This window comes from Parambassis ranga, chromosome 19 (assembly GCF_900634625.1).
Source record: "Parambassis ranga chromosome 19, fParRan2.1, whole genome shotgun sequence".
Classification (NCBI taxonomy): domain Eukaryota; kingdom Metazoa; phylum Chordata; class Actinopteri; family Ambassidae; genus Parambassis; species Parambassis ranga.
In genome coordinates this window covers 4,192,251-4,219,976 of record NC_041039.1, presented here as the reverse complement: position 1 = coordinate 4,219,976, position 27,726 = coordinate 4,192,251, and the positions used below count along the sequence as shown (strand labels likewise).

The window sequence follows — 27,726 nt, the reverse complement described above, 5'->3', positions numbered from 1 at the left end:
GACGACAAGCACAGTGAGGACAGGACAAAAGCTTATTAAAGATGAGTCCACTTGGGCTCGTCAAGATCCGGACAAACTTATTAAATAGCTGAGATAGAGGGCCAGCAGAGAGAGACTGCTCATTTTAGCTCTAATTAGGTCAATGTTTGCCTAATGACTACAGTGAAACGGTTCTTACCTTAGTGTGGTCACTACTATTATACTGATTTATGTTTTTTCTTTTCCCCTATTTTGATCAAGAACTCATTCTGAACCACCTGAGCTGGGTGGAGGTGTATGTGATTATGGAGTCTAGTGTCCAGACTTCCACTTTGTTAATGTTAACATGTTCTAACAAAACGTCACATTTGGTAAATATTACATCCCTCAGATACAACATGTGGGTTGCGTTTATGCTAATGAGTCATATGGACATGTCTCCCAACTTCATCTTGTCATGGGACCGATACAGCAGCGAAGGGGAGGTAAGGCTGGGGACAGTGGGGGGTCTGGAGTTGAAATCACTGTTTTGTTTTCACTTGTGGTTGTGATTTGGCATTAAAAGCTACTGGTTAAGGTTAGGCATTAAAAACAGGGTAAGGGCTCAGGTAATTGTCAAAGGTTTTCTTAAAACACACAAATTTATAAAATAAAACACTATCATAAAGGAACGCTATTCTCTTGTGAGGTCACAATTTTCGGGTACTGTGATGACAAGTCCGACCTCCATAAACACATATAGAAATGCCTGGAGATATACCTACAGGTATAGTTCGGCCGGGACAGTCACAAGACAGTAGCTATGGTAGTTAGGGCCACAGCAAGGTTGTCCCATTTAAGGGTCTTCTTCTAATTTGGCTGATAATGAGAGGTATAAAACTACCAAGTTATCTCAAGATTGATCGTGCACCATGAAGGTTGCTATGCAACAGAAGCATTCATACTGTAGATCTAGTTAAAGTTAAAATGCATCTAGACTCTGCTTGTGAGGATTATTCTACTGAAAGCTAAACTATTGATCAGGCCCACTCGGTCCAGGTTTAATTAGCAGAGCTACTTGTGGTCCCTGGGCTGCAGAGCTGAGCCTCCCTGCTGAGCCTGATAAGACCAATGGAGTATTGAAGAATTAGAAAAAGACACTGAGAGGCAGACAGTGAGAGAGGAATAAAGGGACTGACTGATTTTCAGCTAATCCTCATCTACAGCTTGAGGATTGCTGTATTTCTCATTTCACAGACTAAATGTCAGCTCCTGTCTCTCTTTCTGTAACTCCCTGGGCTGAGCAGAAAGCTCCAAGGCAGGTGCAGTAGATAAAAAGTGAAACAGTATCCTTTCTGTCCACTTCAGAGAGTGAAACTGAGCTTTCACAGTTAGAAGAAGTCACTTCTCACATGAGACTTGTGCAATTGGGGGAATTTTTCTACTCTTATATCACATGTCTGACGCTGTCAGGAGGCGGTCATGTGAAAACTTTACGTGCCTAGGTGTGGCCCTAGAAAAATATCTCTAGCTGTTGGGTGGATGAAGGTGCTCCTGATCCAGACTTGTTTCTAACCATCTTCCCCTTACTTCCTGACATGTGCTGCCTTCATTCAAACCACACAATGTTCCTAACTGTCTGTCCATCTGCCTGTAGCCTCTAGACATGGGCCAAATCCCAAAACTGCCCACATGTCGTACCCATCCTTTTTGTAGAATTCCAGCATCATGTTGTCCGTGGCAACACTGAGCGGCCGTCGGCACTGGTCATTCTGCTTACGATCCATCTGATCCATATCAGGAGACGGCATGGAGCTGTAGTTGGCGTTGTGGTTGGTGTGAACGGGGCTGCCGTAGTTCCCTGTGACATTGAACTCGATTTCTAATACAAACAAAACAAAAAGTGAAAAAAGTCAGTTTCTTGTTTTGTAATTTAACATGTCATCTAAAAAGTGTTTTCACCTCCTGGGAAGAACCAGTCGGCATGCTGAATGATGGGCTCAATGATGCCGACGATCTGCAGGGAAACGGTCGTCATCATCTCTGTGATGTTGCTGCTACGGACAGAGAGCAGACTTTTTAATGATGAGGGAAGACAAACCGTGTGGATCATAAGAATTCTACACTCAGAAAGCGATTAACACATTTTCGTGATATGACAGAGGCTAAAACAAGAGAATTGAAACCATTTAGAAAATGTGGGCTATTAAAATACTAATTAAAAGTTAAGGAGCGATAAAAAAGTTTATAAGATTCACCGAGACATGAAACATCCTTCGCCCCTTTTCTAACTGCTTATTCATCCTCATCCTAAATATACTGAAATATTATAACTGCCTCCTGTATGTTAACATGTTAACAGACCTATTGGTTATCTATTGAATATGTTTTGTTTATGCATTGTGTTCCTAATCTGGTCCATCATCACCATCGTCACTCCTAAAGAGAACCTCCTGCACTGAGCAGTTCCCTGTCCCCTCAAACCCCCCTCTCAGTCCTTACATCTCCTCTATTCTCATTAGTCTGGTTCATACTAGTGATTCATGTCATAAACTGTGTTTGCTGTCTTCCATGTAGTTTTGTGCCTCTCTCTCTCTCTCTCTCTCTGCAGTGAAGTGTAAATGTGACTTCCTAGTTTTTTCCACATTGTCATAGTCATAATGGGGTATTGTGTGTAGAATTTTGAGGTAAGAGATTAATTTAATACAATTTGGAATAAGGGCTGTAACATGACAAAATGTGGAAAAAGTGAAGCGTTGTGAATACTTTCCGGATGCACTATATATATATATATATATATATATATATATATATATATCCGCTATAATATAATCACAAATTTTTGTCTTGCTCAACAACATTAACCTGTCATGTTTGTTCTCTGTAATGTATGATGTTTGCTGCATGTTTGTTCCTCTCTCTCTCTCCTTCATCCTCTCTGTCCTGTCTCAGTATTTTCCATCAATGTATTGTCAAATGGATAAGCAGAATAAGTGGTCACTTCAATCAGTATCGAAGTCAGATTTTGTTGTGAGATACGTGATGACAGCTGCCAAAATTATCCTCTGAGTACAGAAAGATGCATCCTCCCCACACTTTAAAAACTGGATTTTGGTTGACGATGACACAATTTAGAGAAGTGCCTCTTTTGTTTTTGTTTTACATGTTTTCTCTATCATCACATAGAAACTAGTGCACTTGTATTCATTCATTTGTTGCAGGCAGGAGATATAACAGAAAGTTGTATCACCAAAATGAAATGTCATTAAAATAAAGATTTTAAAATGGGGATGGGCCCAATGGAGCCAAAGCCTAAAAAGGCCTGGTGCCGTAACAATGGCCTAATACATAGATATGTTCAAATACTTTATCAATTTTCTATACAGGTTTATGTATTTCTTTACAAGATGAAACCCTACAATCTGATTCATAAATAATGAGTTACAGTTACCCTTCATTGTGAGTCCACAGCAGGTTGGGTCCAAGGACAATGGCAATATTTCCAGGTGTCATCTTGTTTACATCCTGGTATTCAGTCAGTTTGGAGAGGAATTTGATCAAATACCTGTTAATACAGAAACAGGAAATCAAATAAATTATAGGGACGTTTACAGTGGTATAATCAACGTGGAACCAAAGAAGACATCATCAAACCATGTTTAGCTTCTTGACACTGAATCTCTTAGAATGTGATTTTAAAGTTAAATTCATATCAGACTGACTGGCTCTTATTCATTTACAGTACACTACAAGGGCTGAACCAGTATTATGTTTCTGATGAACTGCCATCTGAGGATCTATGTGAAATGATACATGTAAAGTGAGAAATATGGGAAGAACGAGGACAATACTGGGCTGTACTCAATCATCCATGTCAACATTCCCACCCTAATTTAAAGAATATAGTGTCTACACTGTATTTTTGTGGACTGTGAGCATGCTGTACACTAAGAATACTGAGCCAAAGGTTACAGCCGACTATTATAACCAGTTTTTCACATACAGAATTGGGGTTGTGGGTTTTTTGTGACTCCTCCTGAGCTAGTTGGATGAATATCTGGCAGCTCATCTCAGTGTGGAGCAATCATGTGGACAGGTCTGACAGGTCTCCTCAGAGGAGCTCCGTATAAAAATATGTCCTATTTGTAAGATTTGATGATGACATTGACAAGCACTGCAGTATCTCTCTCCTTCCAGACCTTTTCCTCTTTGCTCCTTTGATCACATGACAAGCCCTACAGCTGATCCTTACACAGGCAGCAAACAGAGCAACACCGCAACTTTCTCAACACAAAGGTCAAAATTCTTCTTCTCTGTAATGACAACTGTTGATTAGAAGCTAATTTTTAGAATGACTCACTTAAAGTTGTTGTTGTTGGCTGGGGGCAGTTTCTCACAGGCATTGAGCAGAGCCTGCAGCCTCTTGTCTTGATCCTGAATGCTGTAAGACAAGAGGAAGATTTGTTTGAAAGAAAAGTGAAGACAAATACACTGTATGTGTCTGACAACAATATCATTCTGTACACAATACACACTTGGAGGCCTGGATCCAGTCGTTGTAGAGTTCAAAGGTCATTAACGGCTCAGGAAGCTCCCGCAGGTATGACTTTAAAGCCCCTGGTGAGAGTAGGATAAATGTCATAATGTGTATGCATTTTTGTAAATACACTGCATGTGCAATGATCAGTATTTATGTAAAGAAGATAGATATTATAAAGACGATATCATAGAGAAAGGTAAAGAATAAAACCGGAAGATTAGAAGCAACTAGGTAATGTGACATTCAGGCTCCAAATAAGCATCCATAGACACTCTGAGAAAGTCTGTATGATTATATGCACACATCATCCAGATTTACATATAACTATATACAGACCAACTCCTCTAGATGAGTAAGCCCCATAACATAAAACTTTACAAACACTGAGTGGGTAGAACTGAATTTTTCCGCACTGATGAGAAAAGCAAAGGCTGAATGGCTTTCTTTCAGACTTGTCTTCTTCTTTTTCTGCTCTCCTGCATTCATTTCCCCAAGGGACACATGGGCGGATGACAAATAGCAAAGTCAGGGTATCGCTCACTGGCAGACAGAGATGTACGCATACCTGGACCCAATTTTTATCTCTTTTTTTACTCTCTAGGTCAATTTTTCAACAGCTTTCAATACATCTCTTACCACTGTTATGTTGACGATACCCAAATTTATTTTCCACATAATAATCTCCTACCTCCACAACTGCATTACCTCATCTAACTTATAGATTTTAACACAATAAACTCTTCAATATAACTCTTCCAGTAAAAACAATTGTACTTGGGGAAAAATAGAAACAATATACAAAAAAAACAGCTGGTTAGAAATTCATTGTTTTAAAAATATTTACTCATGAAAAGCTGTTATCCTGATAATACACACTACTTTTGATCTGACAACCGCACTGTGCAGCAGTCAGCTTCATAACACATCATAATAAGAAAGATCAATAGCAGTATTATAAAAGCTTGAAAGCTTTTCTTTCTTTTGTAGCACGGTTCTGATTTAAAAGCACGTCAGTGACAGCAACAAAAAAGCAGCAAGAAAACAGATTGTGTTTTTGTTGCAGCCTCTGCAGAAGATGAAGAACCTATCTGACACTAATCCCAGTTATATTTGGAATTCATCTGTAGATTTTTTTTTCTTTTTTTTTGGGGGGGGGGGGGGGGGGGGGGAGTCTGCTAAAGCAAACTAAATACTAATGAAGCCTAAAGAACAACATATGAAGATTTCAAATGAACCTTTATGAGGAATTTACTGCTGATGAGTCACAGCAGCAGAATCTCGTACATGTGCAAGAGAAACAAAAACCAAATGACAAGCAAGAGGGATTAAACATATAACATATATAACATATACACATAATTATGATGTGCATTCACAGAAAACATGAAGGTGGGAGGGTAGGAAGGCTTCAGGAAGCGTGCCGGTAACATGCAGAAGAATTAGGCTCCAAACGAACAAAGGGAGCCAACTCATAAATCCACTCCAGTGAGGCAAGTGTAAGATTGTTATCAGTTGTCATAGCAACTGATAACACATAGCGCAGCTAGGAGTGTCCGGACAGCTCACCTGCGATGGCGTGTGGGTCTGCAGAGTATTCCTGAAAGTCTAACACCCCGCAATCCAACGACGCCTTCAGCTTCTTCAGTTTGGAGGCTGATGGAGCGACTCTGAACAAACCCTGAAAAGACACAAACCATGGAGCTACAGAAGTTCATTTAAAGACATTATTAACAGCAACTAACACCTGCAGAGAGATCAGCCTTGTCTAATATGTAAAAATAGATTATACAATTAATGTTTGCTTCAATAACTCAAAAATAACTAACTTTAAGTTCGGTGGTGACCTCTCGATCCACTGTTTTCTGCAATGTTGTGTGTGTGTATAATAAAAGCAGTCAGTGTGTTTACCTCCTCCTGCATGCCACACTCCAGTAGCATGGTGACACAGGCCTCGATGGGAAAGGCAATATCTCTCCCGCTGAGCGCTAAGTGCTCCACTAATGGTTTGCCGTAGCATGGTTTCTCCACCCAGGTCTCTGTGAAACACACACGCTGTTACACACTCACAGAATACAGCAGCTTCTTAGCTGCCTGTTGAGGGAAAAAGTTTTTCATTGTCTTTTGAATGTTATTCTGTGTCCTCAGTGTGTCCACTGAACCACAGTTCAGAGATCACAAGGGGACAAGCCTTGCCCTCAGTCATTTTAGATATGCAATATTTTTTGGTTGTTTTGTTCCTTATTTCTCATTGCCCTATTCTATATTTTACTATCTATCTATTTAAGGCCCAACCCTCGTTCATGTGAAGGTGTGGCCAGAAGCAGCTAATTTGCATTTAAAGGTACAAACTGAAAGAAGAAAGAAAGATAGATAGATAGAAAACATTACATTTTTAAAAAGGATTATCTGAGAGGAAACAATAACAACGGTACCTACACATATAGGAATTAAAAATAAAACAGATGGCGGCATGTCTCACCCTGATGAGCTTTGATCTGGGGCAGAACACTTTGAAGCAGCTCTAAAGACTTCCTGTGGTACTCTGCCTGGACCTCTATCAGCTGGACAGACAGACAAAAAAGAGAGTCTGTAGTGTATGTTTTCAGTCATGCTACTGTCTGCAGTGGCGATTCCACTTACTGTCTGGAAGTAGCTTGCATAGTCAGTTTCTTTGGCCACAAAGCTGTACATGTCTGCTGATAACTGATCCTGGTAAAAGAAAAAACATATTTTGTAAAAAAGAAAAAAAACAAACACAAAACTCACACATGGCCTGTAAAAACTATGTAAGTTTTAACCCTCTTTAAAGCAGGACAATTAAATAATACTAAGGTATGTGAGCCATCCTTTATGTCTTCAGTTATATCTGTGAGGCTCTGTTAGTTCTATTTTTGGTCTCCCCCAACTTATTCACTGTGACCACTGACTCGGCAGATCTCCATGCGGTTGGCTGCCTCCTCCATCTCTTCCCTGAGGTGGTCGGCCTTGGCTCCAGTTGGCTGAAGGTTGCTGGACAGTCCTGAAGACTTGGTGGACTGGTAGTACCTGTGACCAAAAAAAAGAATAAGAAAAAAAAGTTTTTTTTATCATTTTATTTTTTTAATTGCATTTGGAAATGTACTGACAGTGAGACCTGACAGGCAGGGATTAAGTCTTTGGATGACAAAATATGAACACTCATCCTCATTTATTCATTTATCTTTGTTCATTTTCACTGTCAGACTCCCCTCTTACCCCTCGTCTGTTTGTCAGACTTTCTGTCTAATAATATGTAGGGCTGCCAGAGGAGCTCAGCACCCAGTGGGATGATGGGAAAAACTGCATCAGATTTGGGTCACTAAAAAAACTGACAAGAGTGGACTGCAGGGAGGGAAATAACATTTCTACTCATCCCAGCATAATGACACCAATGCAGCAGTGCATCAGCTGAAAGGAAACCGTGGTGATGGTGTTTCAGTTACGAGAGAGGCTGCAGAGACTGATTCTGCGGAAAGGGTTCACACTTGTCCTGAGCCTGGGTTTTAAAATAACTACATAAAAGCAAAGGGATGCATAAATGTCTGCAGCAAGGAGGACCCTAACACATTCTATCCATTATTAGTGATAACATCATCAGGTCCTATCTTGATTCAGGTGCGGTTTTCACATAGCAGCAGTATTGCCAGCAATGAAGACTGCTGGCTACAGACGTGTGTAATCAAATCCTCGTGACATTCAGTGGAAAGCTTCAGGACCACTCCATTCAAAGGAGATGGAGTTTCTCACACCAGAGCCTCTCTCTCTCTCTCTCTCTCTCTCTCTCAATCACACATATACAATGAGTCACACAGTGCCAGAGACTCACCGTGTGCGCGCAGAGTCCATGTCCAGGACCAGTTTTGCTAAATGTTTCCTTTGTTTCTGGATATTTGGGATTTCCACCTGAAAGAACAAAGAGTTTTTACTTCAGGTATGAGAAGAGAGGACAAGAGACAGACTCTGTATTGTCAGAAGCTTGGCACCTGTTGTACCAAACTCAGCTCTACAGTGCTTTACTGGTCTCATGAAGATTAGTTTACTGGCTAATTCAAACAGTCTCTCTGCTTCTGAGAAGGTCTTCAGACAAGGATGTGAGTCAGAAAAAAAGGCCTGAACACAATTAGAATTGGAACACAAAAAAAAAATAAAAAAATAGAATGTGACAGTTTTGTGTCATTTTTTGTGTGGCTCTGTTAACTCTCTCTTCTGTACCTCTGCAAGGTCGTACAGGGGCTCGACCACGTCTCTCTCGATTGTGAGCTCGAACACAATGAGCTCCTGAGCGAGTCTGTCCTGTGTCTCGCCACAAAGCTTCAGCATCTTCCTGCAGGAGTAAACATTGGAGAGCATTTAGGCCAAATGCAAAAACAAGTATGAGGTCATCAATGATACAGATCTGCTTCTTAAATATATCTATTTAAGGAGTTTTTCACAATTCTCTTTAAAGAAGCAGTGATATTACCAAATGCAGCAAGGTGATGTAAACATAGCTTTAAAATCAACCAAAATGTATGTAACAGGTTCTTTTTATGAAAAACTTAGATCATAAACACATCCTACTTCAATGATTATGTAAACTGTTACTGTGTGTGTGTGTGTGTGTGTGTGTGCTCACCCTAGTAAAGAATCGTCTCCGAGCACAGCCGCCCCCTCCACCATACATTGTGCTAGTGTTGTGAGGGGAAGCTTTTTCTGCACAGAAACAAACAGGCAGAAACAGTGGATTAATCAGCCATCTGCTGAACGTGTCATTCATCTGTGAAAACTGTGATTAACAGATGAATCACAGACAAACTGTAACATAGGCGAATAAATACACAGAGGAGGACAAACAAGACACCTCACATGATCTGGATTATGAACACTTGAAATCCATCCATGATCAACTGCTCATTTATGTCTATGTTATATGTCTTAAAGCTGAAACTATTGATGGTTGCCATTGAAAATAATGCTTTTATTTTGAAGGAAACATCTGCATCCAAGTTATGTATCTATCTGTCATGGTTATTTTTGGCCCCCATAATATTGGAGAAATCTTTTATGGCTATTGAAATGGTAAAAAAAGGTGTAATGTATCAAGAACTAATCAAAACTATACAATATGTAAGATCATAAAGTATGTTCTTCTGTGGCTGACATTTTAATAGTATGCTGTAAATCACTCCAGAAGCTTAAAGCGATAAAAATGTAAGCCAAGAATTAACCAGCCAAGCAAGTACAGGATCCAGTTTGGTTGGTTCCTAACATGTGCACTATACATGCTTCTGTGCAGTGTGGTTTCTGCGTTGAGCCTATTTAAGACTTGAAGTTTTCATATAATCATGTTCAAAATTTACAACCCTCTTTTAATTCTGTTTATTGTGACTTTATCAGTCTCTCTGATAAGTTTTTGGACATTCACTTATGCACAGACCCCACCACAGCATTTCAATCAGGTTGAGGTCTGGACTTTGACTAGTCCATTCCAAAACCTTGATTCTTTCTTTCAGTCATTCTGATGTAGATCAGCTGCTGTGTTTTGGATCATTGTTTTGTTGTATGAGCCAATTTCCACCAAGCTTTAACTGTCAGACAGATGGACTCATTTGTCTCTAAAATACTCTGGTATACAGAGGACTTCATGGTCCACTCAATGACTGCAAGGTGTCCAGGTCCTGTGGCTGTAAAACAAGCCTAAAGCATCAGCCCTCCACCACCGTGCTTCACAGAGTGAATAATCTTTCTCACTGTAGAACTTGAACTCCAGATAGTTTTACATGGTTTTATAAGTCTTTCCAGATTGATGCAGTAACAGTTGCTTCTCTGACACCATTGTCTTTCGCTCTTGTCATTGTGTTACACCTGAATGCTGCAGAGCAAAATGTCTGCTTTTATAGAGGTGGTGTCTGTACACCTGCTGATTATCAATTCAACTAATCAACTAATTAAATCCTATGGGAGCAGTAAGAGAGGTTGCACTATTGAACATGTGTTTTTTTTTACTTCATTTCTGATAAATAAATAATGGCATAGTGAAAAGGTTATATGTTGTTGCTCATCTGATCCCTATGACCAGATGACCCACAAAAACATAGGATTAACAAAGTGGGTACTAACTTTTGAACATGACTGTATAATCATCACAGAGCCATAGTTAATTAAGCTGAATGGAAAATTGTGCTTCTTTTCTCACCGAGGGTGACCTGACAGACTTCTTCTCCACATCCACGCCCTGCTGTCCCTGCAGACAGGCAGTGAGCTTCTTGTGTGTGCTGTGGGAAACCTGCTTGACCAGCTCCAGACGTTTCTCCACCTGAAACCAACAGAGAAATGAAAAAGAATCAGGCCTCATCTTGAAGTAGATACAACACATGCTGACACACAGATCATGTCAATTCCAGGAAAGTGGCAGTTACAGATATATATGCCTGCATATGCAGGCTAAAAAATACTGCAGAGACTCACACACCACTGATACCTGAGGTATCATTTCATTATTAAACCAGCTCAGTGGAACTGATGTCGCTGCCACTGAGGGCATCATTAATCAGATCAATTACAACGCTGCACCCCAAATCAATCGGGGGTGGGGGCGTTCAGCCTTTTGTCTCGCAAACAGCTTCAATTTCGGTGCTCATTAATGCCCAAAGGCAGTTCAGAGAGCCATTTGAAAAAGTCATTTTATGCATACTGAATACTGCCATCATTAATAATCTTTCCTGTGAGAGGCACATCATGCATAAGGATACTAAGGTAAGACACAAACACACACTGGATGAAGACTTATCAGTACCTGCAGCAGGTCTTCACTTAATACTTCTGTTTTTTCAGCTCTGGAAAAGAAGACAGAGAAAAAGGCCGTTAGGGTGATGAGGGGACCGCTGAAAATTACATAAGCTGTTACCGTGGGAACTTGGCAAAATCCAGGCGTTCCACTCAATCAATGTAATTACATCATTTGCTTTATTTCTGTGCAGGAGATAAATAAATATCACAGTTGCCTGGAGCTAATCATTTAAGAGGAATGTTTATTTTTTGGCATTTTTTACAGAGCTCAAGCTGATGTCGTATAATTAGAAATTCTCAAGTTGGAAATGTGATAAAGAGTCCTCAACACAGGTTGTGTTAAGAATGTTTTTCTTGGATCAGTTTAAAACAGTGGGGGGGAAAACACATAGTGTGCAGTGATGGTTATAATGGAACAACCATGTCAACCAGGCAGCTCTGTGAGGGAGTGAGCTTATTGATTAATAATAACAGTGATTAAACATAACAGTGCATAACAAGCAGACATGGTTGACCACAACTCCCAATTATCCCTGAACACAACCCTAACCCTAAGTCCACAGTTTTATTGATAGACTATTTTCTTCAATGGACAATTTTGAGTATTTTGAGCAGTAGTGTCGGGGATTAAGTTAACATAAACCTGTCTTCATAGAACATAATAACTAGGATTTGTTGCTACAAGCTTATAACAATGATTGCTTTTGTTAATATCCTACACAATTTTGCATTACACAGAATTGCTTTTCTTTAAGTACAATTTTCTGTCAGTCACGACCAATAGCTCCTTCAGGCCATGTTTAAAAAACAAAACAAAATGACAACATAGATTGAAGTCACATCCAAACACCGAGGCGGAGTGAAGCGTTAAAGCAATTGACTGCACCGCTCTGCTCAGCAATGAAGCACACTGACAGCTTGACCTAAATCAGAGCGGATAATGTGTGGGGCTATACAAGGAACCGAAGGTTAATAATAAAGTACAAGATGTTCTCTGGAGGGAAATGTTATCTGAAGCGTTGATGGCCTTTAGAGAACAATACAGCAATATTTTTATCCTGTGCTGAACTTTAAAAATGACAAAAAGGCTGCAGGAGGCCATACAGCTCTGTAACACACTCATCTCCATCATTTTCCGATCTTATTACTGAACCTTCTTGACACTACAGGTAAGTTTGACTGAACCTGGGTATAGGGCTTGGACTAGATCATAGTGTAGGTTAAAATGGTGTTAACAGAATATGAACATCAGTCTGCCAGGTCAAAGGCTGTCTTTGCATCACAGCAGTGTAACAAGGTCTGCCTTGCAAAGTTATACATAAATAGGGGTGTGGCTGCAGTGAGTGCCTGATGGCTGCTGTCACAGATAACTAGCTACTCTTGTGAAGAAATACAATACTCCCTGCTCCCCTGGCCTCTCTCTCTCTCTCTCTCTCTCTCTCTCTGTATGCAGGTCTCTCTGCCTCCTGTGTTGCATGTTGTCCTACCTGCCCGGTGTTTACTGTCTAACCTGTTTATCTTTACAATACACTTATCCAACAAAATAACAGCTGCAATAAATCCAACATTTCAGGTTTCCTAATGACAACAATAATTTGTAGCATGTTTTTTTGTCCTCTGTAATGTTTGCTGCATGTATGTTCTTCTTCTTTGTTCTTTCCAGCCAGGTCCTGCTAAAGGTTTCTTTTTGTCATAGTGGAGTTTTGCTATGGGTCTCTGTAAAGCACCTATAGAGACAATCTTGTGAATGACGCTATACAAATTGACTGGCATTGCAAAAGAGTGCAGTGATTGTCAAAAGGTTTGACAATGCAGAGCAGTACCTTTTATGATTAGACAACTGTCACACAAGAAACACGATTCCCTCTGCTGTGATCCAGCTGCTTGCACATTGATTATATAGTATAAGTATCAAAGCAAAAACACTCTCTTTAGAGCAATAAGCTCATACAAAACCGAGCAGTTGCAGACACTAAACACTAGACATTAAATAAATAAAAACGTAAAAAGTACATCCCAACAGTCCCATTTAATGTATTTATTTACATTTTTAGGACACAGATTATTATTCTGTCCTCATGTGAGCAGCCTTCAGCAGCTGTTTATCAATTCAGCTGTCAATAGCAGAATTGATATGTACCTGTTTAATCTCTATGTAAACAGGTATATGAAGTTTGACAGGATTTCACAGGGACATTAACATCTGATAAGCTCACACCTGTTAGCAGCCCTGTCCTTCCTGACAAAGAACAAACACCAATCCCAGTCTACCTTACCTGACTCCCTGCAGTACAGACAAATGTCCCCTCTGACTTTATCCTTCACAAACACATTTCACTGTCATTAAATCCAATAAAAAAACACCAGAGAAGGCCACCTGCTTGCGGTTCACTGGACTTACAGAGCCAGGCTGTTCCTCCGTGAGGCACGAGTCCTGCTGATCTGAAGCTTTCTCTTCCACATCCCCCCTGCTAACAGGAGGGAAAGCACCTGTTTTAAACCCACAGAATACAACCAGCCAGAAAAGAGGGGAAGTGAAGCGAGAGGAGGAGGAGGAGGAGGAGGAGGAGAGAGAGAGTGAATGAAGAAGGAAATGAGGGAGGGGGAAAGCAGTCTGAAGAATGAGACCTATCTGGTCCTTTCACTCTTTCTCTCATCACCTACTGTTCTCCTTTTCTCTGATATTTTCATGTCTGTCAGCAGGTCTGCAAAAATGTATAGATGGTATGTTTGTGACCACAGACCACATTTTCTGATCTCTCCTGCTACAGTCAGATTATTATCGATCTGTCTGAAGTGAAATAGCTGGATCTAGGGGGACAAAAGGAAAGCTATTTTTCTTTCACTCTTCCATCTCCTCTGCTGTGAGCAGCAGCTGGCAGCCCATTCAGTCTGAGCTTCAAAGTGCTCATTTCAAGGAACACTCCAACAAATGCCTCCTGAATTTTGTGTCTTTTTCTCTACCATTTTTACAACAAATTCTAGCTCAGCAGTCTAAGATGCCTTACATTTGTTTTTTTTACCACTTTGGCCACCACTGTGGTTTACACTTAAAGGCAGGATTACAAATATGTCATCATGAGAAAATCTCATTTGTACATTTCATGGCAATCAATGTAACAGTTTAGCAGTCGATTGACAAACAAACAGCAGCTACCCTATAAAATAACACTGTTACAGTGGTTCTGCCTCTGTGTATTGACATAGCCTAATTTATGTCTGCCATACTGTGTATAAATCTCACATTTACTTTCCTGAGATTTAAAACAAATCACTGCCAGGCCTGCCGCTCTCTCTGGATTCATTTCCTCTCTGACAACATGGAACTGTAAGCAAGATTCACAGCCTCAGTGTAACTGCAGGATAATAATCCTTGTGCAAACACACACACTGATGAGCAGGTGAGAAATTATTCAGCACTCCTGGAAGGTCCGGTGCTGCTCAAACAAGCACAGCTTCACAAAAAACAAACACACTAATCCAAACATAATGCAGACACCTATTTGTCATTTCCTTTCCTGTGTGACACTTGTTTTGATTGCACGCAGGTACACACACCTTGTATCTTTTATAATACACACACAAGCAAAACACGCTGCTGTCTGCTGCCATGGTGCCGCTCAGAAGATAAAAATTCATATTTTTTCCTCAATCTATTATATTTGCAAATGTACAACAGGAGCATAATAATGTCTATGCAGACAGCAGGGTATTCAAAATGTCTAGAGTTTGAAATGTCATGTCCTAAATTACCAGCAGGAGGCAAAATTCGATTATACTTTGGACATATGTTTCCCTGAGAGAAATAAATGTATTATTAACTATATGAATGCAGCATAATGTGCCTGCAGTGCAGGATGCATGAAGGCAATGCTTTGCAGCATTTGAAGAGGACATATCTGTGTGCTGCCTGTATCCAAAGAAAGCAGGCTGGTCAGAAGAACAACTAAATAGAAATCTTCATCTGAAGGCTTTATGCATCACTCATTGTGTCCCTGTCTTTCTTTCTTTCATCTGCACGTGTAAGGAGAGGAGAGGGTCAGCTGTTCCTATTGAGCTGACGTCTCCACTCGAGGGATTCAGTCCTCGTAACACAGCATGACGCGGATCACAGCTGAGGAAGGGAGAGGCTGAAAAACACATGGTTCATATTTTGGGATTGATGAAATAGCAGATATTATGTATGGTCACGTTTGCCTCAGGGGGGGGGAAAGGCAGAAAGGGAAAGGCATGTCTCACTGTTTCTCGACTACACCACACTCTGACTCTGACTCTATCCCATCTCACTGCAGCTTTTTGTTAATTATTTGACACATCAAGGACGCCCCAGCATCCCGAATCAAAGGCTCAGCAGCACAGTCAGTACTTTACTGCAGCATCGGCTACTGTCGTCACACCCGGGATTCCCACCGGCACAGAAAAAAAAAGGGGGAGGCGAGGAAGAATGCAGCAGCAGAAGGAGATAACAGATGTGTAAAAGGGGGGACAGATTCAAAAAGGGAGCTGGAGTTACAGACAGTGAGAATATACTGACCTAGACAACAGATTGTGATAACGACTCAACCTGATTTTTTTTCTCGTCATTTCCTGGTTTAACGTTTCTGGCAGAAGACCAGCAGACAGCTTTGTAATGAATTGCCCTATTGCTGTTGTCAATTTTGTATATTATTGTATTTATTATATATCTGCAGACTGGTCCTTTAAGCCACAAAGCACAAAAAAATGTGACCCACCCAGCAGGATATGCACTTTGACTCAGAGTATGTCATACTGCTGCTGTTTGAAAAGGTCTTACGTTTAATTCAGTACACCCCAGAGAAGAAAATCAGAAGAAAAAAATGATTCAAGGACAGAAACATCCCTTAGGAGAAATGTTCCAGGTAAAGTCAGACTGCTCTGCTTCTAACCAGGGTTTTGGGGTTGCTATGGCAGCAGGTGTTACAGCAGAAAAGAGTGAGTGGATGGATCAAATGTGGAGAGGAAGAATGTGTGTAAGAGATGAATGAAGCACTGAACTAAAAGGGTGTCAGTCCTCTAATGGGAGCCCGAGGTGTGGGTTCACACACACATAAACACAAACACACACAGTTGCATCTTCTTTTGGATCAAGGTTATCTGCTCAACTCTATAAGTGACTGCAGAGTGGGGTGGAATAAGAAACCCTCATGAAGCCTTTAAAGTAGTTCCTCAGTGAAATGCAAATATCCAGAACTACAAGCACACATGCTGTAGGTCAATAATACATTTCGTCAGAGATTTACTCTGTGCAGGTGAAGCATACATCTCCAATTATTATATATTTAATCCAGAAACAAGCAGACACATGTTGGATGACTAAAGAACAGTATGCTTTTCCATAATTAATTAATTCTAGCTAGAAAACAATTTAATCAATATAATAATGAACAATTTAGCCTGTTTTAGTCACATTTTGGCTGCTTGTGTTGTCTCAGACAAAAATAGATTTGTTTAAACTATTATTTTAACACACCAAACTAAGATAGGAGAATGAAGTTTTGCATCTAAAAGTTGCATTTGAAATACATTCTTCATCCTTCCTGATTTGAATCAATGCCAGTAGCTTTGTATTATTTACAACAGACCACCTTGAAACTGATGCCAGTGCAGCACTGCATAGTAATCATCCCTTACACAAAACACTGCCAGATAACAACACAGGGATAAATCTGCTCCAAACAGCACCGACCAATCGAAATGCTGCTCACAGCCAGAAGTTCTGAGCATCCAGGTCCAGCTCTCTAGACAGGATGCTATTTTTCTCAAGGAGCACTAAATCCCTTCAGCTTTTCTCAGATGAATACAATGAAGCCTTCTAACTCATTCCAGATTCACCCGGAGTACCTCACCGTGCTGGCCTTCTCAATTGACAAGGCAACAAAACAGAGCAAAGCCCAGAAAAGAAAAATCAACCACAGGAGGCCGTGCCCTTCTTTACAGCCTCCATTCACTTTTCACCTAATAACTGTTGCTCTTTTAAAATAGCATAGGACATTTCTTATGAGGACAAAATGACTGCTCGGAGTAACACAAAGTGGTAGATCCAATTGTAAAAGCAAAATATATAGAGAGACAGATGTACTAAATAATGCCAAATAGAAATATCAGTATTCAGCACACACATGTTGAATATAGACAGAGAAACAGTGCATGGCTTTGGATATTGTCAGATATGTTTCAGAACTTCACATGTGGAAATAAACCAGTATAGTTTGTGTATAATGCAACTGACCTCTAAACATCAGATATTCTGAGGCCATGCATCTTGCATGTGTGTTCTCTGGGTGTTTTCCTCCCACATATCAGTGTGCATGTGGTTATATGAGGACTCTAAATTGCCAATGTGATGGCTTCAGCACAGTAATGCATGTGCCTATTCTCACTTGGTAGGCAAGTGTAAACACACATATCCTTTATGGCAGAAAGACCTGCCGTGTAAATCAACTACTACGGTAATTAGACATGAGGCCCATGTGGAAGTGTTAAAAATTGCAGTTCAAACTGCAGCCTCTAGGGGCTGGCTCCAAAAGTGAGTCAATCTCTATTGACTCCAATGTTAAAACAACCAACAGCAGAAATAACTATTCTTACAGCCTGGTACAAAAACGGTTTTGGTCTCTACTTATAGGTTTCTCTTTGCCTGTATTAGGAGTTTAGGTGGACTGTGACACAGCCATGGTCCCGGCCAGACACTCAAAACAACTCTCCAGAAACCAATGGGTGATATCACCTTCATTATCATAGCTGCTGCCTATGTTGCTTCTGTGTTTCCCCTCTGTGTCTGTGTGTTGTGTAGACGGGTCCTCCTAGTCCCAGTCAACCCCTATTTACACTGAGATCAGATTAAAATCTTTTTTTAAGACTCAGAATTTTTCAGGCAGTGTGGACTTGAAACTTTAATGCTTCAAGCTTTGATGGTATCAGTATTTCAGTACAGCTAAAACATATTGTAAGAATATAGGCCAAGTGAGTGCACTGAGGAACTTCACATACTATCCAACCTCCAGACTTATTTTCATGTCTTTACACAGCTGGTCTGAACCAGACTGATGGTGTTTCTCCACACCAGAGACATCATGTTGAAATGTTCTGGCTGAGGACATCCACCCATAATTTGCTGACTGGACACCTGCATGGAGACATTTCTGCTCCTTTTTCTCATTACCAGTGTCCCCTTTCCTAGAATCTACATATGCATGCATATACATGTGCTCTTCATTGACTCCAAACCACTCATGTAGATTTAGGCCGTTTGTATCTTAACAAATGTATGTTAACAAATCCTGCTGAGGCTGCAGACAAAACTGAACATCTGGTGAGATGATTGTTCATCGACACACAGACATATTTTGTTTATCCTGCCCTCCACCCGGGCCCCTCTCCTCAACAGGAGCTGGGTTGCAGCCAACAATGTGCCGTACGAGTGTCTCACATATTTTGGCAAGCAGGCCAGTGCTCCGTAGCTGTTCGTTTGTCCTCCCTGCCGCCCTGTCATGTTTCTTTATCTCCCTGCTGCGCCTCCCTCCTCACATCTCTGTAAAATTGTGCAGTTTCTGTCTGAGCCACTCATCAACCTTCCCGGCTCAGTGTAGCAGCAGATACACACAGCGATCTGGCAGCCAGGCTAAGGACAGCCCATTGGACACGCCTCTGCAGAAGTATTGATTGTGCAGAGAGGCTTTGTTTCTGCCAAGTTCTCATCATACTCAACACTTACAGAGAATGACTAACAACTGTGAGAAGAGCAGACAGAGGAGAAAAAACACCCAGAAAGTGGTCCCAAACATTAAAAAATGCCCCAAAAGCTGAGAAATTCCTTGCAAACAAAATCTCCTTTATATCAATTTTTGGCACTGACTGAGCCATGAAAAAACTCAAGCAGGTGACAGGCAGGATGAGACAACATGGTGCAGAGGCCTGGAGTGGTGACAGTACTGCCACACTGACACAGTGTTTGCAGTTTTAAATGTGTTTGTTGTTCATGCCACTGAAGGATGATGAATAACAGTGATCTGATAAAGCTGTGCACTCTTCTTCTTCTTCACTTTCCGTCTCTTCCAGAAAAGCAAGGCTGGTCTGTCGCCGTGGCTACAGATGACCTCATTCATCCTCAGTCATGCAGCCAGGGCTCCACTGCTCACACATTAGCCTATGCCACCCTCGATGGAATTTTATGAAAAGATTTACTCGTGAATGCTGTGTATCACAGCCCTAGTTTCAAGTGTGTTAGCTGGTAATTACAAATTACATCATTCACACACTCTTAGAAGGGTGGTTCACTCAGCTGAGAGAATCATCATTGTATGAAGAATTGATATAATTATGTTATATTTTGCTAGTGTTTCTCTCCTTTTTAGTGTTTCTGTAATATTTGTCTTTCTGTTCTGGTTATTGTATTAATGACCTGAGGTCCATGTTGTGCATGTGACAAATAAGACTTAAACTTGAATATGAAATCATATGTACACATGAATAATGAAGCAACATCCATACACACAAACGTGAGACTCCAACAACACAGAGGGGACAGATGGCGTAAATCCAGAAATGACAGCAGCACCGATGTCACGTTAAGTTGTACCCACTAAAAAGAAACCAAAAAGTCTGATATTCAACAAATCATCACAACAGTATTGGGCTTCTTTTTGTAGATTTGTTAGCTCTCCAGCTCTTGCTGTTGTAACTTGGTTGCTCTGTCAGGCTGTAAACAGAAGCTACATTTACAGTACCAAGCCACACAGTTTATATTCATAATAACAAGTGTCTTAGTTAGTGTGAACATGAATGTTCTTGTGTGTAGATCCTAGTGTTTGTTAGAGCAAATAACTCTGGGTACCAAAAGACATGTTAGATCTGTATCTTGCCCAAATTCAGGTCACCACACATGGCACAGTGGTACTGATTCTCCAATCTGACAACCATTACTGGGCCAGAGCTGGCTCTGTTTTTGGGAAGTCAACAATATTCAAACTGAGCTGCAGTCAATTATGTACCTATTATAATTATAATCAGATCTAAATAAGAAAATTGATCTTTACCTGCCTGTGTCACTGCAATAATGACACATTACTGTGCGTAGATAAACAAGATCCTAACTGTAACAGTGTAACATCACATCTTCATTCATCTTCTTCATTCTGTACCACGCTCTTTTCTGCACAAAGAATCATCTGGTCTTATCTACTGTAAAGTCATGTGTTGCCTTGAGTTCTGAGAGACACAGGAAACAGTGAGACTGCAGGACAAATCCACAAATTCCACAATGCTGAGAAACAGCATCTTGTGACAGCAAACATCCCTGTATGAGCGTCATCTCTGCGAGTTATAACGGGACAAAGTTAATCACTGCAGCCCAGACTAGTCCTTTTTAGAGCACACTGAAACATATGTTATGTCTTAACTTGGATGTTTATTAATGTTTAGAATTTTATTAGGTTTTATTTTTATTCTACTATTACTATTTTACCTTATTTTATATTTCTAACCTGTTTTTTGAGTATACATGGAGCAACTGGAATGCAAATAATATAATACTAAAACAAAAATAATAATAATAAAAATAACAATAATAAAGTATTTCTGATTCTGATGTATTCTAATTAGTTTTGTGTGGTTTGTCTGACTTTAACTGACTGACTGTGTCTGGGGATTCAAGTGCATTTAGCCACACACACAGACACACAAAAAAGCAGCAAAACAGCATGATTTTATAATAAACAACAGTGTCTTAACCTCTCTCTTGATCTTGCAGTGTTGTCCCCCAAATCATCTATTCTAGAATTATAATATAAACCTAGATAAAACATTGGCCATGCTCAGACACACCCATACAACACACACTGTTGGTGGGATAATTTTAGGCAACTGAACTGATGTATGAAGCTATATGGTTTGGACTAGTACAAAGTTAAATGGGTCTTTCCTGTTTGCAGCCAGTTCATTTCTGTTGCACTAATTGTAACTGATTATCAAAAATGAGGCGGGCTTTACGTGATGCAGAACCGAACCTTATTTCTGCACAGCTTACTTACTTTACTAGGGTGCTTTAAACTCCAAGATCAGTCCTGATCAGTGTGTACTTGTAGGTGTTTTCAGTGAAATGAGTCTGGAGTCCCTTCCATTCAGTACAAATCCTATCACTCCAATGGTAACAGTATATTGTTTTTTTGGATAACCAAAAATGGGGCATGCTTTATGCAATGACTCGTACAGTGTCCAGCATCTTGCTATTTGCATCATTCACAAATTAGAAAATAATATCTAGGATTTAAAAGTTTGTCTAATTTGTGTTAGCCTTCAGGAAGGCATAGGACACTGACTTTGGTCCCACCCAGATTGGTTATTTCACATGTTGCTCCTACCTGGAGACAATAAACAAACAAAAAAAACAAAAAACAAAACATAATTGGATAAACTTTCTATACTTTCTACACAAATACAAAGTGGCACACAGAATAAGAAAAGAAGAATTCATAAATTAAATACATTAATTTTATCAATTATAATTTAAATAAATAATTTGTCATAAAATGTTTTGAATAGTGTTTGGCAACCATACTCCATACACAAATACGCAACATGCACTGGTTGTACATGTTAGGACTCCTGTATGTCAGGTCTTGTGGAGTTCAGTGTGTACATGTGTGTGGACATCTTGACCATCATAGTGCAAACTCTCTGCAGACTTTCCAGCAGATGTTGAACTAGGCTGCAGGGATTTTTCAACCACAAGAGCATAACTAAGGTCCAAGTCAGATAAAAATCTGGCTCACAGTCGACGTTCCTCTTCATCCCAGTGGTACTGGATGAGGTTCAGGGTCAAGTTCCTCCACATCAAACTGGAAAACCATTTTATAAATGCTTTTTATATCACCTTCACTTATTCATAAACACTGTGATGCTGTCACTTGCCGGGACTGTTGACAAATAGGTGCAACGAAATGCACCACTGTTCCACCTTGGTTCCTTTGACACAGCACAGTAAAGCACAATATAGAAGTCAGCCTTTTTGTCAGGAAACAGCATCTATTTTATTAAATCTTAAAATCTTTTTAGTGCCAAATAAGTGCAGATTCCACCTTTTAAATTATACATCAACAAGCGAATAGACTTTCATTGTAACCTATATTCACTTTATTCTTCTCTAATGAACCAAAATAGATCTGAAGGTACACAGTGGCGCAGATGTATAAACTGATTACAGCACAAAGCACTACACACACCCTGTGTATAAAATATGTTTAGCATGCAGTCTATGACGTGTCCTCGTGTGCATCTGGGTTACGGCCACCCTGGGAAATCCTCCACTCTCACGCAGCCCTGAATCTCTATCAGCTTTGGAAGCTGACTAAGCCAGACCCAAGCCATACACACACATGTATAAACACACATGCTCAGACACACCCATAAAACACACACTGTTGGTGGGATAATTTTAGGCAATGGAACTGAGGCTGTGTGATTTGGACTAGTACAAAGTTAAATTGGTCTTAAAGGTAGGGTAGGAGATTTCTTTCTGATGCACTTTTTGTTAAATTAGTGTAACTTCTCTTTACAATCTGATAGCAACCAATTAGTTCAGCAGTTTTGCATTAAAACGAAGAATATTAATCATCAGTGGAAGCTATAAAACACTAAAAACATCAGCCAATCCTCCGGGTAGACCCTGCGCGGAGTATTGGCTGGTTGTCTTCCTGCGCTCTGCACGTACAAGACAGGTACGTGCATGATGGCTTAGTCACAAACCGCAGCTCGTCTTCAGGTAATGCGCGTCCATGTGATTGGAGGCGTGGCCTCGGGTGAGCTCCGAGAGAAAGGGGCGTGTGTTTACTTTTGAAATCTGGCTGACTCTCACTGAGTTTTCAAAATCTCCTACCCTACCTTTAAGTCTTTCCCATTTGCAGCCAGTTCAATTCTGTTGCCCACTACATGCTGTTTTGGTTGTTGTTGCCTCTGCCTATGTCACATGCTTCATTTCTCTGATTGGCTGTGTGTCTATCCAAATGTGTCCAGAGGGAATTTATTCTATGTACATTGGTACTTCCCCCTGGAACTCAAATCCACAGGGCCTAACTCTCAGAGGGAATATTCGGATGATTGACCAGAGTAGATTAACACATAAGAAAGCACAAACATTTTGAGCAGGACTTCATCTTTAAATCTGCAATCAGAATTCCTTGAATGCTTGTTTCAAAGTTTGATAACTTCTGATCATCTCAGATTTATTTTATTTCAACAGGTCACACCTACATCTGACACCAAGGTCCAGATCCATGGCACTTTATTGAATGTCTGCTTGGTGTTTCTAACAAAGGCTCCACTATACATCTAGTTGCTGAAGGATTTGAATACATCTGTTAGTATCTGTCATGTGTCATCACACTACCCTCTTCATCTTCATCAGGGCACACATAAACAGTAATTGAACTCAAAAACAGCCTCTGAAACATCCTTTGCTGCAGTAATTATCATTGAAGGAGGTTTTAATCACGTTCCATTAATGCAACAAGAGTGTCAAAGATCTCAGAGTAATAACTGAAGTGAACACCGGCTGCTTCCAGAGATTCATAATGACAGCATGCTGTGCGTCTGAAGCACAAGGTCAAAGGTGAGGTTTTTATTAAGGTGTCTATGAACATCAGAACAGTGACAACACAGTGACAGGTAACAGTGACACACAGTATGAGATGATGACACGCATACAGGTAACATTCCTGCAGAACGTGGTTTTATGTCCTCCCTTTCAACATGACCTGGATGAATGAGAGCATCACAGACAACCTTAAAGTTGCTTTGTGACAGAGTCATAACAAACCACCCACTGGGTGAAGCTGAGCTGTAAAGACAAACTGTCCTAGATGTCCAACATTTAGCTTCTGACTTGTCCCCTCACTGAACTCTAACATTTAGTGTGAAACAAGACCATGTATGACGATACCATGGCATGCAGCCATTTTCATCTTCACCTGGATTCACCTTCATACAGAGACCTAACTAAAACATGTTGTGCTCTCAGCAGGACATCATAGGAGCTAACTGTGTCTCTCTCGCTGCACCTTTTACACCAAAACACTTACACAGAGGCACAGCAGGACTTATCCCCTGTCTCTTTCTATTTTATGGACACAAACAGGAACACCATGATGCCTAATGAACAAAAGTGGCTGTGCAAATAAAACAACACGTAGCCTCAGGCTGCTCCAAGCTCCTCTGGGTTTCCTCGGACCTTTTAACCATGAGCTGCACAGACAAACAGCGCTAACAACGCATAACCACTGAGAAAGGAAGAGAGAGAGATATTTATGGCACTCCCCGCAAGGCCTTCTTCCTCATTGTGACCCATATTCTGTAATGGTGAAATATTCATTGGTATTATCGCTGCTGATCAGGATGGAAACCTCAAACAGCAGTGTGTATGGCAATACAGCATCATCCACAAGAAGCAAGCTATTTGTGTGTCATGGACCTCTGGAAAACTGTTTTAATACTTGACATTGCTGCATGTCTAATATTGGTCACTGAACAAAATATTACAATACAGAAAGAAGCAAAGAGAAAATTCAGTGTATTAGGCTCACAACCAAAAATCCTTCAGACGCTATGCATCATCGACTGCGCTGGGTGCGTCCTGTCTTTTCAAAATGTCAGCTGTGATTTCATCAGGCATCTCTCCGACTGGGCACCAGATGCCTTTAGAAGACAGGCCCTCAGGCAGCACACCCTGGTCCCTCATCTGTCAACAAACACACTCTTTGTTCAACGCTGCAACGCCAAAAGATGAAGATGAGGTAAGAACCGCCATCGTTCTGCAATTCAGCACAAAAAAAGGACTCAGGACTCAGTGTTGGGAGGAGAAGATTAACACACCATAACAATCCTTCTTCGCCGCATGCACTGGGAAGAGCACCTGCTATGTGTTTAGGGAACATATGCTGCTCTTCTCAGCTACAAGTCATTCAGGGAGCTGCGCTACAGGATCACATCAGAACGAGCGCTTGCACGCTTCTGCATGGAAAAGCTTTCATAATGGAGCCAAGCTAGAAAACAAATGAATGCATATAATATAATAACCTGTGTCAAACATGAAACCACATTCTCCTTTCTTTGCTACATAAAACAATGAGTTGTTTATTCAAAAATGAAAATGTGGTGCTTTAAATAACATTTGCCATAATGCAGTGAAGGCCTAGATGTGCAGGACAGCGTGTCATTAAAAAAAGACACTGCAAGTGCTTTTAATCAAAAGAATTCTGGACAGTATGCTGATGAGCATGAAAAATTAGCTCTTAGAGCCAGTTGAAAGAGACCTGCTTCTCTAATGGAGCCACTCTTTCTGAATGTGCTCCTTTTTTTAATTTTCCCTAGACTTTAATATTGATCTCAGAAACCTCCTACTGTACTCTCAGCAATCCGATCCAACCTGAAAGGCTTGTTACCAACATTTCATGTTTACCTACATACTGTAAATACCACTTTATATACTTTTATAATAATATTCTCAGTCATGTGTGAAAGTGCAGTGCTCTGAAGAGAGCTCTAATTTTAGCTTTAAAGCAGGAGGAAAAAACTGCAGTAAATGTGCACTAACCTTTCTTGTTCAGAATGATAGAACTAATTGCTATTTACAGTGTTACATAAATGACATTTTCCATTATATGTGTTCACAACGGCTTCAGTAGGCTGCGTGGGATGATGTAGCACTGAACCCGCCACACACATCCTTGCTGAGATGTTAAGCCGAGACGAGACGAGACCAGGAGGAAAGAGAGGGGAAGCCTGGCTGTGTGACTCATCACCTTCATCATTTACCTTCAGGCGGGCTGGACACTGAGACCGTCTGACTCTTCAAAGATGAAGTTCAGGAATCATATCAGGCCTGGATGCAATATTACTAATACTGTAGCCTCTTGTAAATGTTGGCCGAGAGGAATCAACACACTGAATGTTTGAGAAAAGAGTTTTTCTGTTTGAGGGACACATTTTGATGCATGTCATTCCTTAAGTTAATTTCTATTTCTATTTTTGTTTTTGTTACATTGCCTGCCCCACCCTAATGTCTTTCACCTGGGCCTCATTGTCTTCCTGTCCCTCATAATGTCTGTTTCTCCCTGAACTCCCTGTGTTGTTTTCCAGGCGTTTCAAGCCTTAGTATTCTTATTTGGGTTCCAGTCTATGAAACAGTTTTGTCTTTGGATTTTTCATCTTTGCCCAACCCTTTCTGAAACCTTTGCCTGTTGTTTGATCTTTTTGTGATCAACCTTGTTTCTGGACTGGACCTGACTCAGCTTGAACCTTTTTTACCTTTGCCAGACAGAGAACCTGTGTACCAAAGTCTGTGAAATATTAAACCTGTGTTCACCCCCTACTGCAACTAGTCCTCACAGTCACCATCCCTGACACAATATAAATATATATACTTGGCATTTTTATTCCACAAATCTGTATGTACTATTGCTAATATTTCATATATTATGTTTATTTGTATTTTTGTGCACAAACATTTATGTAAAATGAATATTTTACAAAAATACAGTGTTGTGGAGTAAAAGTCACATTGACAGTAAAACAGTTGTTGTAACATGTCCTGACTGTTGGACTGACGTGAGAAAAGCAGGAAACCAAAAACAGAGAAACCCACTTAGCCAGTAAACAAAGTAGGTCAGAGTTCTGTAAAGTGTGCCAGAGGGGCCGCCTGGAACCTTCATACATGGATACTTTTGAGCAGACAGACAGAAAACACCACAGAGGACGACTTGTCATGAGCACACTGGTCCAGTATCTGACAAAGAGTCACAGCTGTGTTAAGCCATGGACTTCTCCCTGAGTTTCTCTACCAGTAAAATCAATAATAGTTCTGATCTACTTCCTGATATACTCTGAAGTGACCTTAACTAAATCTAAATCATCTACATGTCTTTTGGTCCCCACTCAGCTGCTCAGGGACGTCTTTCCTCTAATGGTGCTTCCATATTGAATCAGAACAACTTTCTAGCAATAAGATAAGCACCACAGGCATTTAAGATTGCTGTGCATATTTTCCCTTTATAGGCTAAAAATACGATCAAGAGAGTAGTCTTTAAAATTCTTCTCTTACATACAAGGCCTCTAAAGGCCAAGCTTTCTCATTTCTGCAAAAGTACCGGCACTTCAAAAGTAGAATGGGAGGACGAGCCTTTAACCAGCCTGGAACCAGCTCCCAGGTTCTCCTTCATCCTCTGTCCTCACTACCTCCTCTTGTCTTCCTCTATCCAGCTGGCCATCAGCAGGATGGTCCACCTTTATTGAGCAGGGTCCTGCTCTGTTAAAAGAGAGATTTTCCTGCTAACTGTTTGCTTAGGGTCAGGCTCTATGTTACTTCAATTTCAGGCTTATTCCATTATGTAAATAAGTCATGTTTTGAATTGTTTTTGTGACAACATACATGA

General features: G+C 40.5%; 1 protein-coding gene across 2 annotated transcripts in view; it reads right to left on the bottom strand.

Annotated features, from left to right (window-relative positions):
• LOC114452097 (rho GTPase-activating protein 44-like) overlaps positions 1-27,726 on the bottom strand; it is a 51,028-nt gene that overhangs the window by 8,920 nt on the left and 14,382 nt on the right. For both annotated transcript variants that reach the window (XM_028431207.1, XM_028431208.1), the window contains exons 2-16: positions 11,292-11,331; positions 10,692-10,811; positions 9,132-9,208; positions 8,729-8,840; positions 8,343-8,419; positions 7,426-7,543; positions 7,139-7,207; positions 6,978-7,059; positions 6,407-6,534; positions 6,065-6,176; positions 4,494-4,575; positions 4,319-4,399; positions 3,410-3,523; positions 1,921-2,015; positions 1,660-1,840 (exon numbers count right to left, since the gene is read on the bottom strand). In XM_028431207.1, coding sequence (XP_028287008.1) covers positions 1,660-1,840; positions 1,921-2,015; positions 3,410-3,523; positions 4,319-4,399; positions 4,494-4,575; positions 6,065-6,176; positions 6,407-6,534; positions 6,978-7,059; positions 7,139-7,207; positions 7,426-7,543; positions 8,343-8,419; positions 8,729-8,840; positions 9,132-9,208; positions 10,692-10,811; positions 11,292-11,331 — 1,488 coding nt within the window. The remainder of the gene's footprint in view (positions 1-1,659; positions 1,841-1,920; positions 2,016-3,409; positions 3,524-4,318; positions 4,400-4,493; positions 4,576-6,064; positions 6,177-6,406; positions 6,535-6,977; positions 7,060-7,138; positions 7,208-7,425; positions 7,544-8,342; positions 8,420-8,728; positions 8,841-9,131; positions 9,209-10,691; positions 10,812-11,291; positions 11,332-27,726) is intronic.